Source organism: Oryctolagus cuniculus, chromosome 21, assembly GCF_051225735.1.
Source record: "Oryctolagus cuniculus isolate XC-2025 breed Fujian yellow rabbit chromosome 21, ASM5122573v1, whole genome shotgun sequence".
In the NCBI taxonomy this organism is placed as follows: Eukaryota; Metazoa; Chordata; class Mammalia; order Lagomorpha; family Leporidae; genus Oryctolagus; species Oryctolagus cuniculus.
Window position 1 is genome coordinate 27,102,068 of NC_142887.1, and position 13,338 is coordinate 27,115,405.

Genomic DNA, 13,338 nt, shown 5'->3' on the forward strand with positions numbered 1-13,338 from the left:
TCCCTGGCCACAGCAGAGAGCTGGCCTGGAAGAGGGGCAACCGGGACAGAATCCGGCGCCCCGACTGGGACTAGAACCCAGTGTGCCGGCGCCGCAAGGCGGAGGATTAGCCTAGTGAGCCGCGGCGCCAGCCTCACCTCTTTCTTTTTTTGAGAAGCAGAGAGAGATAGACAAGAGAGACCTCCTGTCACTCTCCAAATGTCTGGGGGTTGAGAACTCAGTTCAGGTCTTCCATGGTGGGTGGCAGGGACTCAAGTACTTAAGCCATTACCTGCTCCTCCCAGAGTGCGCATTCGCAGGAAGCTGGAATTGGAAGCAGATCCAGGAATTGACCCCAGCCACTCTGATATGGGATGCAGGTGTTTCAAGCAGTGAATGTGCCACCTACCCAATGCCTGCACCTCAACACCTTTTTTTAGTCAACCTATAATATTTTTGATGATCTTAAAGATGAAAAATTGGGGCCGGCACTGTGGCACCACGGGTTAAAGCCATGGCCTGCAGTGCCAGCATCCCACATGGGCGCCGGTTGGAGTCCCGGCTGCTCCACTTCTCATCCAGCTCTCTGCTATGGCCTGGGTAGCAGTAGAAGATGGCCCAAGTGCTTGGGCCCCTGCACCCACATGGGAGACCTAGAAGAAGCTCCTGGCTCCTGGCTTTGGATCAGCTCAGCTCTGGCCATCGTGGTCATTTGCGGAGTGAATCAGCGATGGAAGACCTCTCTCTCTCTCTCTCTGGCTCTACCTCACTCTGTAACTCTTTCAAATAAATAAAAAAAAAATCTAAAAAAAAATGAAAAATTGTATCTTATACTTAGCATTCCTCTGATCAATTTAGGAATTGATCACTTTTCCATTGGTCTATAAAATTTTTTTCTCTTCTTCAAATCAACTATCACTTAACCTTTTTTTAAAAGTTTATTCATTTTTATATATTTGAAAGGCAGACAACACACACACACAGAAAAAGAGAGAGAGAAATCTTCTATCCTCTGGTTCACTTCCCAGAATGCCCTCAACAACTGGGGCTGGGCCAGGATGAAGCAGAAACCTAAGTGCTTGGCCATCAGCTACCGCCTCCCAGTATATTAGCAGGAAGCTGGATGGGAAGCAGAGGCAAAAATTGAACATAGGCCTCTGATATGGGATACAGGTGTCTAAAGTGGTGGCTTAAGTCACTGCACTGCAATGCCTGCCCCCACCCCCATCACTTAAAATGTGTAGCATACATACTGAAAACAACAAATTACAAATATACTGCCTGAGGCCGGTGCTGTGGCATAGCGGGTAAAACCACTGCCTGCAGTGCCGGCATCCCATATGGGCGCCAGTTCGAGTCCCGGCTGCTCTCTGCTATGGCCTGGGAAAGCAGTAGAAGATGGCTCAAGTCGTTGGGCCCTGCACCCATGTAGGAGATCCAGAAGCTCCTGGCCCCTGGCTTAGGATCGGCGCAGCTCTGGCCATTGCAGCCAGCTGGGGAGTGAACCAGCAGGTGGAAGAGTGCGAGCGAGCTCTCTCTCTAACTCTGACTTTCAAATAAATAAATAAAATCTTAAAACAAAACAAAACAAATATTGTGCCTGATGAGTGTTGTTATAAAGCAGGAACACCATGTAACACCGGGGGAATCAGAAGCCCGTAAACCCTCTTCTTTTTTCCTGAGCGGTGACCAATCTGATTTCTAACTCCATGAATTAGTGTCACCTGTTTTACACTTTCTATACCTGCGGTCAGACACTTTCTGATTTTATGCCTCACTTCCTTGACTCAGTATCACGTGCAAGAACTTGTCACTTTCGTTGCTGTGTAGAATTCCAGTGCGTTACTATACCACATCCATCCTACTACTGATGGGTGTTTAGGATGCGGTGCTGGCTCCTGGTCTCTGGCGTTACCGTACTGTCCATTTCCCAAAGGAACTGTACCGATTGACAGCAGCAGCGCTTGTGATTTCTGGTTGCTCCGCTGGCTTGCCAACACTTGGCATTCTCTCAGTTGAATTTTTAAAATTCATTTGAGAGCATTTTATGATCGGAGAGAGAAGAGGACAAGGTCATAGGGAGGCTGAAGTGAAAATACTTCAATTCCCTACCTATCGTGGCAGTTTTCTGCAAGTCATAGCTGCTTCGGGAGCTTCCTTTAAATTTGACTTACAACTTACAAGTAGGCAACATTGGTTGGGTTTTACAGCCCAGATAACTCTTGCCCTCACCTCCAGCAGTACCCAAGGAAATCAAATCAGGGAAGTAGCTGTCAGGTCGGCTGCAGAGAGAGTTGTTTCATTACCAGAACCTTCCAGGTGAAGGAAGTACACTAAGATAAGGAAACAACTTAAATAAGATTTGAACACCGAGACCCATTTGAGGGTAGCAGATAGCATGCCGCGTGCTTTTCCGGACTTACTTAAGACAGCTGTCACTACTTACCGAGGGCATAAACGTGAAATTGAAGCCAAGAGACGCTGTAATGGATCCGCTCTCTTATTTTCTCAGGGATGGGAAGTTGGCTTGACCTTGGTTGTTTAATAGACAGGGTTCCGAAGAGCCAGCCTTGCTGGTATCTGCTCTGGCTCCTGTCGTCTGCCGGGACACGGCTCCAGGCGACGGCAGGTTTGGGCTGTTCGTGCCCACCTTCCACCCTCCTCACTTAGCTCCAGTGACAGTGTCTTCCTTTCTGCTCACAGGGACGAAGCCGAAATGGAATATTTGAAGATAGCTCAGGATCTGGAGATGTACGGCGTGAACTACTTTGCAATCCGGGTGCGTTGAAGCCAGCTTCCCTATCTAACAATCCGAGCCTGAATCCGGGCCAGACTGGAAAAATGGGTTACTTCTTCAGCCCGGGGTGGTAGACTGCTTCACGGTTCAGTGGGAAAGAAGAAAAGAGGAAAGGGAGAGAGGTCTTGGAACCTATTCTCTATTTTTGGACTTCAATTAGATGATAGGTAATTAAGTGTCATTGAGCCTTGGGGGACTGTCAGCGGAAACCTGTTGGGATGCTCTGAATGTAACGTTTGATTATCCCTGGCTGGGAGATCCAGAGAGCACCTGCAAATGGTGCATTTCCCCAGAGCACAGGGAGAATAAAGCTGTTAGAGATGAGTGATTTGTTTGGGTGGGGACTCTCCTTCTCGCTGTGAGGCTAATTGGCTCTCTATTCAGACCATTAATGGTCCTCCGCTGTGGCAGTCCTCTGGGGGCCCAGTTGCCTCTGCAAAGGGAGGCATTTGTGTTCGGCCCAGGTCTGCCTGAGCCCTTACTTGGTCTTTCCTGGTGCTTGGTTGCTGGATGCAGTGTGCAGGCAGCTGCTTCCAAAGGCTCGCATGTGGTCTGCTAAACTTTTCCTGGCAGGTTCCTAAGCACAGATGAGTAGACAGGAAAACCGTGGACCGCAGCAGCCCCACTTTATTGTTTTAGTTACACCTTGCTTGTCTTTCAGTACACCTTTTGTATTAAGTTTGGGTGAGTTGAAGTCCATGGTCACGATTCCAGGCTAACTTTCTACCAGATTTATTCATTTTCCAAATACAGACGTTGACAGGTTACTTTGAAAAAAAGATAAGGCACACTGAAATGTTGTGCTATTTTATATAGTGAACAAGGGCCTAAAACACGTTCTCTAGTAATGCGGAAGTTTATTTGCTAAAGTTTCCTTCATTTGTTTTGGCTAAGTGTTTGATTTCTTTAAAGTCAGACTAATTTAACACATTCCTGTCAGTCCAAGTCTTCTTGCTCCATCTGCCTCCAGCTAGATTCTAGAAAACTAGTTTTATAATCCTCAAAAAACAGTTTCTTTTTAGGGGCTATTTCTATATCAGTCAGACTAACATATACTATTTTTCATGTGTGTTTCTTACGCTGAGAAATAGGCAAGGCTAAAGGTTATTTTAGTGTCTTTTATGTTAGAGTTCTTGAAATTCTATCATTAACCAAGGAAGATATGTGCTTAAGGCAATTTAAAGGTGGCTGCTGGAGTTCCCACCTTTCTCTGTTTAATCTCTAGAAGTGTTGGGGTCATAAAGATAAGAGGGTAGAATCCTTCTGTTTTTTAATGTAATCGAAATAGTCAGAAACGTAGTGAAATATTTCATTTTATAAAATGTCCTGTAGATTTAATAGTACAAAGCCTCACTTCTGTTAACACAGTGGTTACAAAAGCACTGCAGACAAGCTGAAGAGTCTCTCCTGGGTTGGTGATAGCGCCTGACTTCAAGGCGTTGGAAAGAGTAAAAAGATTCATCCTGGAGCCCTCGCTTCCCCGTCTGACGCCTGCTGTTAGATTGGTACTTCTCATCACAGGCCAAGCACCTTCTCAGTTTGCTGATCCGCTCTCCCGCCCTTGAATCTTGCTTCAATTTCCTTGTTGTCAGCAAGGGGTCAGGAGCTGTAGTGCCTTTGTGTAGGGAGTTTCCTTCCACTGCATGACACGGGCAGGACCACTGCACTGGTGGACAGGCCTGCCTGTGAGGATGCGAGCAACAACAGGTCCATAGCTGAGGCAGTGGTGTGGGGCCTCAGGGCGCTTGCCCCCAGTTCCCCTGCCTGCTGGCCAGGATTGCCATCAAAGTTGGAACATACAGTCAATTAATTTTGTAAGCAGCTCTACTGAGGGGTGTGTGTATGTGTGTATTTAATTTTATTATTAGAGAGACTCCCATCTACCAGTTCACCCCCAAAGATCCCCCAATGACTGGGACTGGGTCAGGTCCTGAGCCAGAGGCTGGGAACACAGTCCAGGTCTCCTTCATGAGTGACAAGGATCCCAGTTACTCGAGCCATCACTGCTGCCTCCCAGGATATCCGTCGGCAGGAAGCTGGAATCAGGAGCCAGAGCCCAGAATTGAACTTAGATGTGGGATACGAGCGTCTTAGCCGTTAGGCTAAATGGTGTTCCACTGAGGTGTAATTCATGTGTGATTCATTTTGATGTATTCTTCCCAACATTCAATTATTAGATACTTTAAACATACAGGCAACTTGAGAGAATTTTTCAGTGAATACACTTGTACACCTGCTACCTAGATTGTACGGTTAACATTTGAGTCTGCTTGCTTTATCCCGTTGATGACATTTTAACACAAAATGAGACTATCCAGTCCCAGCGGTTACAATTTTCTTTCCAGGAGTCCAACAACCTTTTCTTTTGACATCAGAAATGTTTGAACCCACGGGTTTTAATGCTGCATCTGTGATAACCTCGTTATTTAACTGCTAGTAACAGCACTTCGATTTCCCTCCTTTAGCCATCAAGCCAGTGACAGAAGCCCCCAGTGGTCTTCTAGGGGGCACACAGGTCATGAGAACGTTATAGTTTCGCCTCTTTCTGCCCCAGTTCAGGAAGCTGAAAGCCCCCTGGTTTCCCCAGTGGCTGTGATTTCCACTGGGACCTGTTGAAACTTGTCATACGTAGCAGTGTGTGCCAGGTTCTTTGGAAAGTTGAATCGCATCTCAAGCGTCAGCTGGAGCTGACAGTGGCTGTTCTTTATTGGGTCTACAGAATAAAAAGGGCACTGAGCTGCTGCTTGGCGTGGATGCTCTGGGGCTGCACATCTATGACCCTGAGAACAGGCTGACCCCCAAGATCTCCTTCCCGTGGAATGAAATCCGAAACATCTCGTACAGCGACAAGGAGGTAGGACGTGACTCCACTGCAGGTGCAGTCCGCAGCCCCACAAAAGGCCTCCCCCCCTCTCCTTCTTCCTGGAAATGCCAGCCAGGCATCTCCTTGTTATCAGTAAAATCCTTTAATTCCCAGGCTTTGGGATTTGGGTTGTTGGTTTTTAAAGTATTTACAGAACAGCGTTGGCATCACTAAACCCTACTACTGACTAACGAGAGATCGGCAAGCTCAACTTGTCAGGGCTAAACCCCAGAGAACAGTAAAAAAGAAGAAAAGGAACATTGTCGTATTATTTGACTTTCTATTTCTAATGATAAATTTTCTTTGCATTTTAAGTGTGGTTTATGTTGAGTCCTGTCTCTGTGTCTAGTGTTTGATGAACGTGGTAGGGAAATGTATAAATACACACATCTGCACATACACAAGTATATATGTTTTTGTGTGTGTATGTATCAGCAGCAGTATAAATTAGTTCATCAGGCTAACATGGTTATAAGAATTTGAGAATAATTGAGTAATTTATTTTTAAAGATTTACTTATTTATTTGAAAGGCAGAGTGACAGAGAAAGAAGGAGAGACACAGAGAGAGAGGTCTTCTATTTGCTGGTTTACTCCCCAGAGGGCTGCAACATCCAGGTGTGGACCAGGCTGAAGCCAAGAGCCAGGAACTCCATCCAGGTCTCCCGTGTGGGTGCCGGGGCGCAAGCACTTGGGCTATCTTCTGCTGCCTTCGCAGGCACATTAGCAGGAAACTGGATCAGAAATGGAGCAGCCAGGACTCAAACCAGTGCCCAGATGTGGGATGCTGGTGTCCGTGGTGATGTGAGATAGCATTATAGCCATCTGTGGATTAACCAGCAAGTGCAAGATCTCTCTGTGCATTTCTCCCTCTCCCTCTCCCTCTGTCAGTCTGCCTTTCAAATACACAAGCTGCATTGCTGGTGTTGCAAGTGGCAGCTTGACCCAGTGCACCACAACACCAGACCCAGAATTCAGGGACTTCTGTACAGGATGGTGCTATAGTCCTATGTTCATTCATTCATTCATTTATTAAAAGAATCATTGAGCACCTGCTTTACGTGAGATTGTGGAGGGGAAACACAAGATGTGGAAACTCTAGTCTCAGCCCTGAAGGGAATTAAAGGCAAGCCGGGACTCGGCTGCCAGAATGAGTGAGTGCAGTGGGGGACCAGTGATGGAGCTGATTGATGGGGGAGCGCTTCCAACCCACTTCTCTGGTTGAAGACTTCTAAGAACCCTGCTGAGAAGGCAGAGGCCACAGGGAAGGCAGAGGCCATGTTTTCATTGTTTCTGTTACAACAGGATCCAGTGACTTTTGTCCACTGAGTGAGTGGCCAGGGCTGGGAGCCAGGGTCACTGATGCCAGCTCTCTGCTTTTCAGAGAGGCCTAGCTGCCAACCCTGAGAACCCAGGAACTCCGGGCAGGAGAAGGCAGGCATGGACGGTGCTCGGGGACTCATGGGGGACTCATGGTGTCTGCACAGCCAGGACACAGAGTGGGGCGTGCATGACAGTGACAGCTCATGGTGCCTGCAGGGCCCCACTCCTGAGCGAGTTGCGTGTTTCCTTTCTCTTCACAGGGACTCGAGGAAAGGAACACCAGGTTTCCAGGACTACACATGGTTGAAATCTGCTTAGCCTTGCTTGATGAGACAGATTGAGCTCCCTAGTTCAAAACATCCTAACTCTAAAGTTCCTCTAAGTAGTTAGCCCAGGAGATGAGAAGTTTGGTGTTTCTTAAAGTGCAGTCAGTGTCCCATGTTTCAGTTGGCAGTAGACCCCATACGGGACTACCTCAAAAACTTTATGGAAAACAGAATTAAAAGATAAGTTTATTCTGCATGAATTATTTTGAAATCCATGCACATGAGAAGGTTGTCAAAAAGTTTATGGATGGGAACGGCATTGTGGCGTAGCGGGCTGAGCTGCCGCCTGCAATTCTGGCATCCCGTGTAGGCCCCAGTTGTGTCCCAGCTGCTCCACGTCCAATCCAGCTCCCTGCTAATGACCTGGGGAAAGCAAGGGAAGTGGCCCAGGTGTTTAGGCCTAGCTACCCATGTGGGAGTCCCAGATGAAGCTCTTGGCTCCTGGCTTCAGCCTGGTCCTGCCCTGGCTTTTTATTTTTTATTTCTTTGAGAGAGCGAGCAAGCGAGCTCCCATCTGCTTGTTTACTCCCCAGGCTGAAGGTAGGAGCTGGGAATGCAATCCAGGTCTCCCACGTGGCTGGCAGGAACCCAACTACTTGAGCTCTCAACTGCTGCCTCCCAGGGTGTGCGTTAGTAGGAAGCTGGAAATGGGAGCAGAACCAGAACTTGAACCTAGGCTCTCTTTATGGGATGTGGGTATCCTATCTGTTGGCTTAACCTCCAGGCCTAAGGCCCACCCCAAATTTATCTTTTAATCTCATTTTCCACAAACTCTTTGGAGTATCCTCGTATATGACAAGGGCTCTATCCCACAGCCTAGGTGTGTAGTAAGGCTGTACCATCCAGGTTTACGCAAGTACACTGATGTTTACACAGCGAAGTCGCCCGCAGGCACATTTCTCAGCACACGTGCTTGTTGAGTGATGCAGGACTGTACTGAAATCGAAAACTCCATGTGATAGCACAAAGCTGTGGGTGTGCCAGGGCGTGGTGGCTTTCGGTCCACTTACTGCACAGCCACACGTTTGTGCACCAGAGGCTTCCCGCACACTCGTACTTCAGAGACTGAAGGACTACAGTCTGCCCCAGAAGGGCCTGATTCGGTAAATTCCAACAGACCCTCTCCAGGGGCAAGCACTGCTGTGTTCCATCACGTCGTACCTTGTGCGGAGAGCAGACCCCAAGCTGACTCAACATAATGGGGAATGGTCTCGGTGGTTATGCGTGACAGCCGTGCTGTCAAAACAGAAATGTTGGTTTATTTTAAGTGATCCATTGATTCTCTGTGTATGCCTGGCGTGGTGCAGCGCCTGTGGTTTCCCTACTACTTGTGGTTTCTCACTGACAGCTCCAGTTTGACAGCCAGGCCAAAAATAAGCTCATGAAATTCACAAATAGCCCGCCTAAGAGCAGTGAGTTAACTTGGCCAAAAGTTAAACAAAGGATTATTTTCTGTCCTCAGAGCCCTAACTGCTTGTTGGACAATATAACGTGAAAGAAATACCCAAAACTGTATTTTTCCAAACATATTTAAATGCTAAGCAAAGCTTTATTGGGAATGGATAGGCACATAGCCATGTATTTGACAGGCAGAGAGAGAGAGCGAGAACGCTCCTGTCTGCTGGTTCATTCTCCAATGCCTGTAACAACCCCTGGGCCAGGCCAGGCGCCAAAGCTGGGATCCAAGAACCCAATCTAATCTCCCACACGGGTGGCAGGAACCAGAGCATGTAAGCTATTGCCTCTGCCTCCCAGGGTCTGCATTAGGAAGCTGGAGTCAGGAGTGGAGCCATAACCCAAGTCAGGCCCTCCAGTGTACGCGGCCGGCACCCTAACCGCTAGGCCAAAAGTCCTCTTCCAGATACACGTTTCTGAGTACATCTTTGGAATCTAGGATCTGCCTGGCGCTCTCAGGAGTGGCTAAGCAGCAGCAGTTGTCATTTGTCAGTATTTCTGACCCCAGCTGCTTCCACTGAGCTTCTACCCTTCTCGTATTGTTTATTCTCTCCACTTTGTAGGAACTGTGTTTTTCTCTTCTACTGCGGTCCACTTTTCTTCATATCTTATTGCATCCATAACAGCTTTTATCAAATTGTCCTTATGTTCCAGACCTGTGGTGACTCCTTGTCTCCCGTCACCTCACATGTAAACTCTGCTGTCTTTTATTCCTCACCATCACTCCAGTCCAACCCTGCTACCCTCCAGTCTAAGCCATTTGTATCATCTTAGTCACCAACAAGCAAATAGCACCAAACACACACACAGTTCCTGCCCCTTTTGTGCCTGGTTCCTAGCCCCGTGTAGAATGTCCCTCTACCATATTTTTTAGCTACTCTGTTGGCTTTAGTCCCCTCCTGTTTCTGGTGGCTCTACTCTGAACCCCTAAGATTTGTGTGATTTTTCTGAGTCAGTGACTGCTGTTAGTGTAGATCCAGCTGAATTTCTTGAGCTTGATGAAGGCAGGGCCCAAGTCTAGACACTGTGGTAGCTCCCAAGTAGTGTTAACCTTGAGGGTGGACCCATCAGGGGTTCTAACCTCAGGCTGCCAAGCTTCTCTTCCTCGCACCCATGCCTAAGATGGTACAGAGAGTACACCTGTAGGATCCATAACTTCTGCAGCCCCAGATTTCGTACTTGTGATGCTCCCAATTCCCGAGATGTAGGGCCTAGGCACTAGGAAGCCAGGACAAGGCATAGCTTCGTGCTAGACCGTGGCAGGCTGGCTACTGCGTTTGTGGAATTTCCCAGCTGGGAAAAGCATTGCAGACTGTCAGACTGAAACTGTTCTCTGCTTCCTCCTTACAGTTTACTATTAAACCACTGGATAAGAAAATTGATGTCTTTAAATTTAACTCCTCAAAGCTCCGTGTTAATAAGCTGGTAAGTTGAGTTCCTGGTTTTCTTAACTGGTAACTGTTAGCTTTTCTGAGGAATTGAATGCTGCTTTTTTTTTTTTTTAAACAAACAAACAAAAATAACCCAGCTTATTTGAGGGGCTGGGCTTGTGGCACAGCAGGTTAAGCTTCTGCTTATGACACCAGCATCCCATATCAGAGCACCGGTTCCAGTCCTGGCTACTCTGCTTTCAATCCAGCTTCCTGCTAACATGCCTGAGAAGGAAGTGAAGGGTGGCCTGGGGCCCTGCCACCCATGTGGGAGAGCCACATGGAGTTCCTGACTCCTGGCTTTGGCCTGGCCCAGCCACAGCTGTTGTGGGCATTTGGAAGAGTTCTCTCGCTCTCTGTGTGTGTGTTTTTTTTTTTTTTTTTTTTTTTTTTTTTTTTTTTTTTGCATTTTGTGATGTTTTTATTGGGGCAAGGACACAGGGTGGGAAAGGGCACCCCTCGCAGGTGCAGGGAATGTCTGTGCTAGTCAGTCTTCCTGGGATGCTTTATGGAGCTTTTTTTTTTTTTTTTCTTGGCACTGCTCTTGCTGGGGGCGGCCTCCTCGGGGCCCCTGCTCCCTTCCTCCTTGGCGGGAAATTTCCTCTTTTTCTTGGAGACCTTCCTGGTGCCCGCCTCTTCCACAGCATTCGCCATTGCCTCCTGGGCAGAGGGTTTGGAAGAGTTCATTCTCTCTCTCTCTCTCTCTCTCTCTTCTTCCTCCCTCCATCCCTCCCCTTGCTCCTCCTCTGCTCCCTCTCCCCCTTGCCTTCTCCACCTCTCTTTCTTTCTCTCTGTCACTCTGCCTTTCTAATAAGTAAATAAAGTAAATCTTTTTTTAAAAGAACTTACTTGAAAGAAAGAGTACACACACACTCCCATCTGCTGGTTCCTTCCCTGGATGCCTGCAAGGGACAGGGGGCTGAAGCCAGGAGTCTGCTACATGGGTGGCAGGGATCCAGCTACTTGAGCTATTACTTGCTGCCTTCCAGGGTCTGTGTTAGCAAGCAAGATGCTGGAATTGGGAGCTAGAGCTAGAAGGCAAACCCAGACACTCCAGTATAGGATGTGAATGTCCTACCTGGCATGTTAACCGTTAGGCCAAACGTCCACTCCTCCATGAACTACCCTTATAAATATATTTTTATTCTCTTATTAATGAATGATGAGTGGCTTTCCACTTCTGTACTGTGGTTGCAGGTTGATATGAATCTTCAGCCATTCTTGTCTCTGCCTTCTGGTGCATATAGGCATTAAAGAGTTTAGAATATGTGCTTAGGAGTAGAGGTAAGGGGATTAGTGTGCATTCAGATTTAGGGTTATGACGCATTGTTTTCCAGAGTAGGGGGATTGATTTATAGACACATCAGTGGTGGGTGAGCCTTCTTTTGCACGTGTGTTTTATATTTGCACTTATCTTCAGCACATGTACTGTTAGCCACTTTTTTTGCCAACTGTACGCATATAAAATAGAATCTCAGGGGCCGGCGCTGTGGCTCAGCAGGTTAACGCCCTGGCCTGCAGTGCCTGCATCCCATATGGGCACCAGTTTGAGACCTGGCTGCTCCACTTCCGATCCAGCTCTCTGCTATGGCCTGGGAAAGCAATAGAAGATGGCACAAGCCCTTGGGTCCCTGCACCCACATGGGAGACCTAGAAGAAGCTCCTAGCTTCGGATCAGTGCAGTTCAGGCCATTGTGGCCAACTGGGGAGTGAACCAATGTTCACCTGGTCTCCCATGTGGGTGCAGGGGCCCAAGCACTTGGGCCATCCTCCACTGCACTCCTGGGCCACAGCAGAGAGCTGGCCTGGAAGAGGAGCAACTGGGACTAGAACCCGGTGCCCATATGGGATGCCGGCGCCACAGGCAGAGGATTAGCCAAGTAAGCCACGGCGCTGGCCCCTATTTATTTATTTTATTATTTGAAAGGCAGAGTTACAGAGCAAAAGAGAGAGAGAGAGAGAGATCTTCTATCTTCTGATTCACTCCGGAATTAGCAGGGAGCTGGATCAGAAATGGAGTAGCCAGAACTCAAACGCATGCTCGTATGGGATGCTGGCATTGTAGATGGCAGCTTAACCCACTGTGCCACAACGTTAGCCCCTGTCCTGTGGTTATACAGACATTCTTCTGTTTTCTAAAAGTTTCCAGGGCTTGTTCTTTGCATTTAAGTCTGTAATCCTTCTGGAGCAACTTTGTGTATGGTGTGAGGGAGGGGTCCAACTTGTTTTTTTTTTTTTTTTCCCACATAAACAACTTGTTGTCCCAGACCACTTTATTGTATGTTGACATAGGAGAGCAAAGTACATTCAGAAGATTGATAAAGTGGCCCTTATTCCCTCTTGTGAATTTAACCGCCTGGCCATCTGGGCACCTTCACTTTGCCTCTTATCTCCACAGCCAAGAGCATGAGGGGCCATCAGCAGGGCTTTGGCATTTCCCTATACTCTTTCTCTTCAGGTTTGTTGCTACCCACAAGAGCCTAAGATGCTACAGCACGGGTGGGCTGCTGGTCAGTGAAGTAGATTTGTGGGCTTAACGTTTCTCCTGCTTCTGTGGCCACAGATTCTGCAGCTCTGTATTGGGAACCATGACCTATTTATGAGAAGACGGAAGGCCGATTCTTTGGAAGTCCAGCAGATGAAGGCCCAGGCCAGGGAGGAGAAGGCTCGAAAGCAGGTGAGCAGACCTCGTTTGCCTGACGCTGTTGCTGCTTGGCCAGTGCTGGCCCAGTGGAAAGGCGTGGTTGTGGGCCCATAGGAGTGTCCTGGCCATGGACATGCTGTTATTTTATCCCTAGTGGTTCTTTGTTGGCTGATGCCCAGCTGGTGGGATACCAGCTCGGGAAATGAGAAATAAAGTCTATTAATATATTTAAAAAAAAAAAAAAAGGTTTTACCATGTCTCCTCTAGTCATTTCAACACTTAGGTGAAGTTAGGTGTGATTAACACAGGTTTGGGAAGGGCAGCTGCGCGGGCATGCACCTGCACACCCAGCCGCTTGCTTCCACTCCCTGGTCTGTCTCCTCTGCCTGGCCTTCTCCTTTTCTAATTAGATGGTGATAGAATGCATGGCAGCATTTCAGCGCTTGCTGCCGGAATGCTAATTAGACTCCGGCCGCACTTCCCGGCTGCAGGTCAGCCTGGGCGGCGCATCACCCGCCGCGGG

At 48.0% G+C, this 13,338-nt stretch overlaps 1 protein-coding gene across 6 annotated transcripts in view; it reads left to right on the plus strand.

Annotated features, from left to right (window-relative positions):
- The window catches only part of NF2 (NF2, moesin-ezrin-radixin like (MERLIN) tumor suppressor), an 89,773-nt gene that overhangs the window by 52,095 nt on the left and 24,340 nt on the right, over window positions 1-13,338 (plus strand). For 5 of the 6 annotated variants that reach the window (XR_016227322.1, XM_002721163.6, XM_008274683.5 and 2 more), the window contains 4 exons: window positions 2,683-2,758; window positions 5,496-5,630; window positions 10,092-10,166; window positions 12,735-12,848. Coding sequence is in view for 5 of the 6 variants with exons in the window: in XM_002721163.6 (XP_002721209.1) it covers window positions 2,683-2,758; window positions 5,496-5,630; window positions 10,092-10,166; window positions 12,735-12,848 (400 nt within the window). In the remaining variant the exon portion in view is untranslated. Of the gene's footprint in view, window positions 1-2,368; window positions 2,463-2,682; window positions 2,759-5,495; window positions 5,631-10,091; window positions 10,167-12,734; window positions 12,849-13,338 lie in introns of those variants that run through there. The other variant, XM_089323354.1, reaches the window with a different exon arrangement.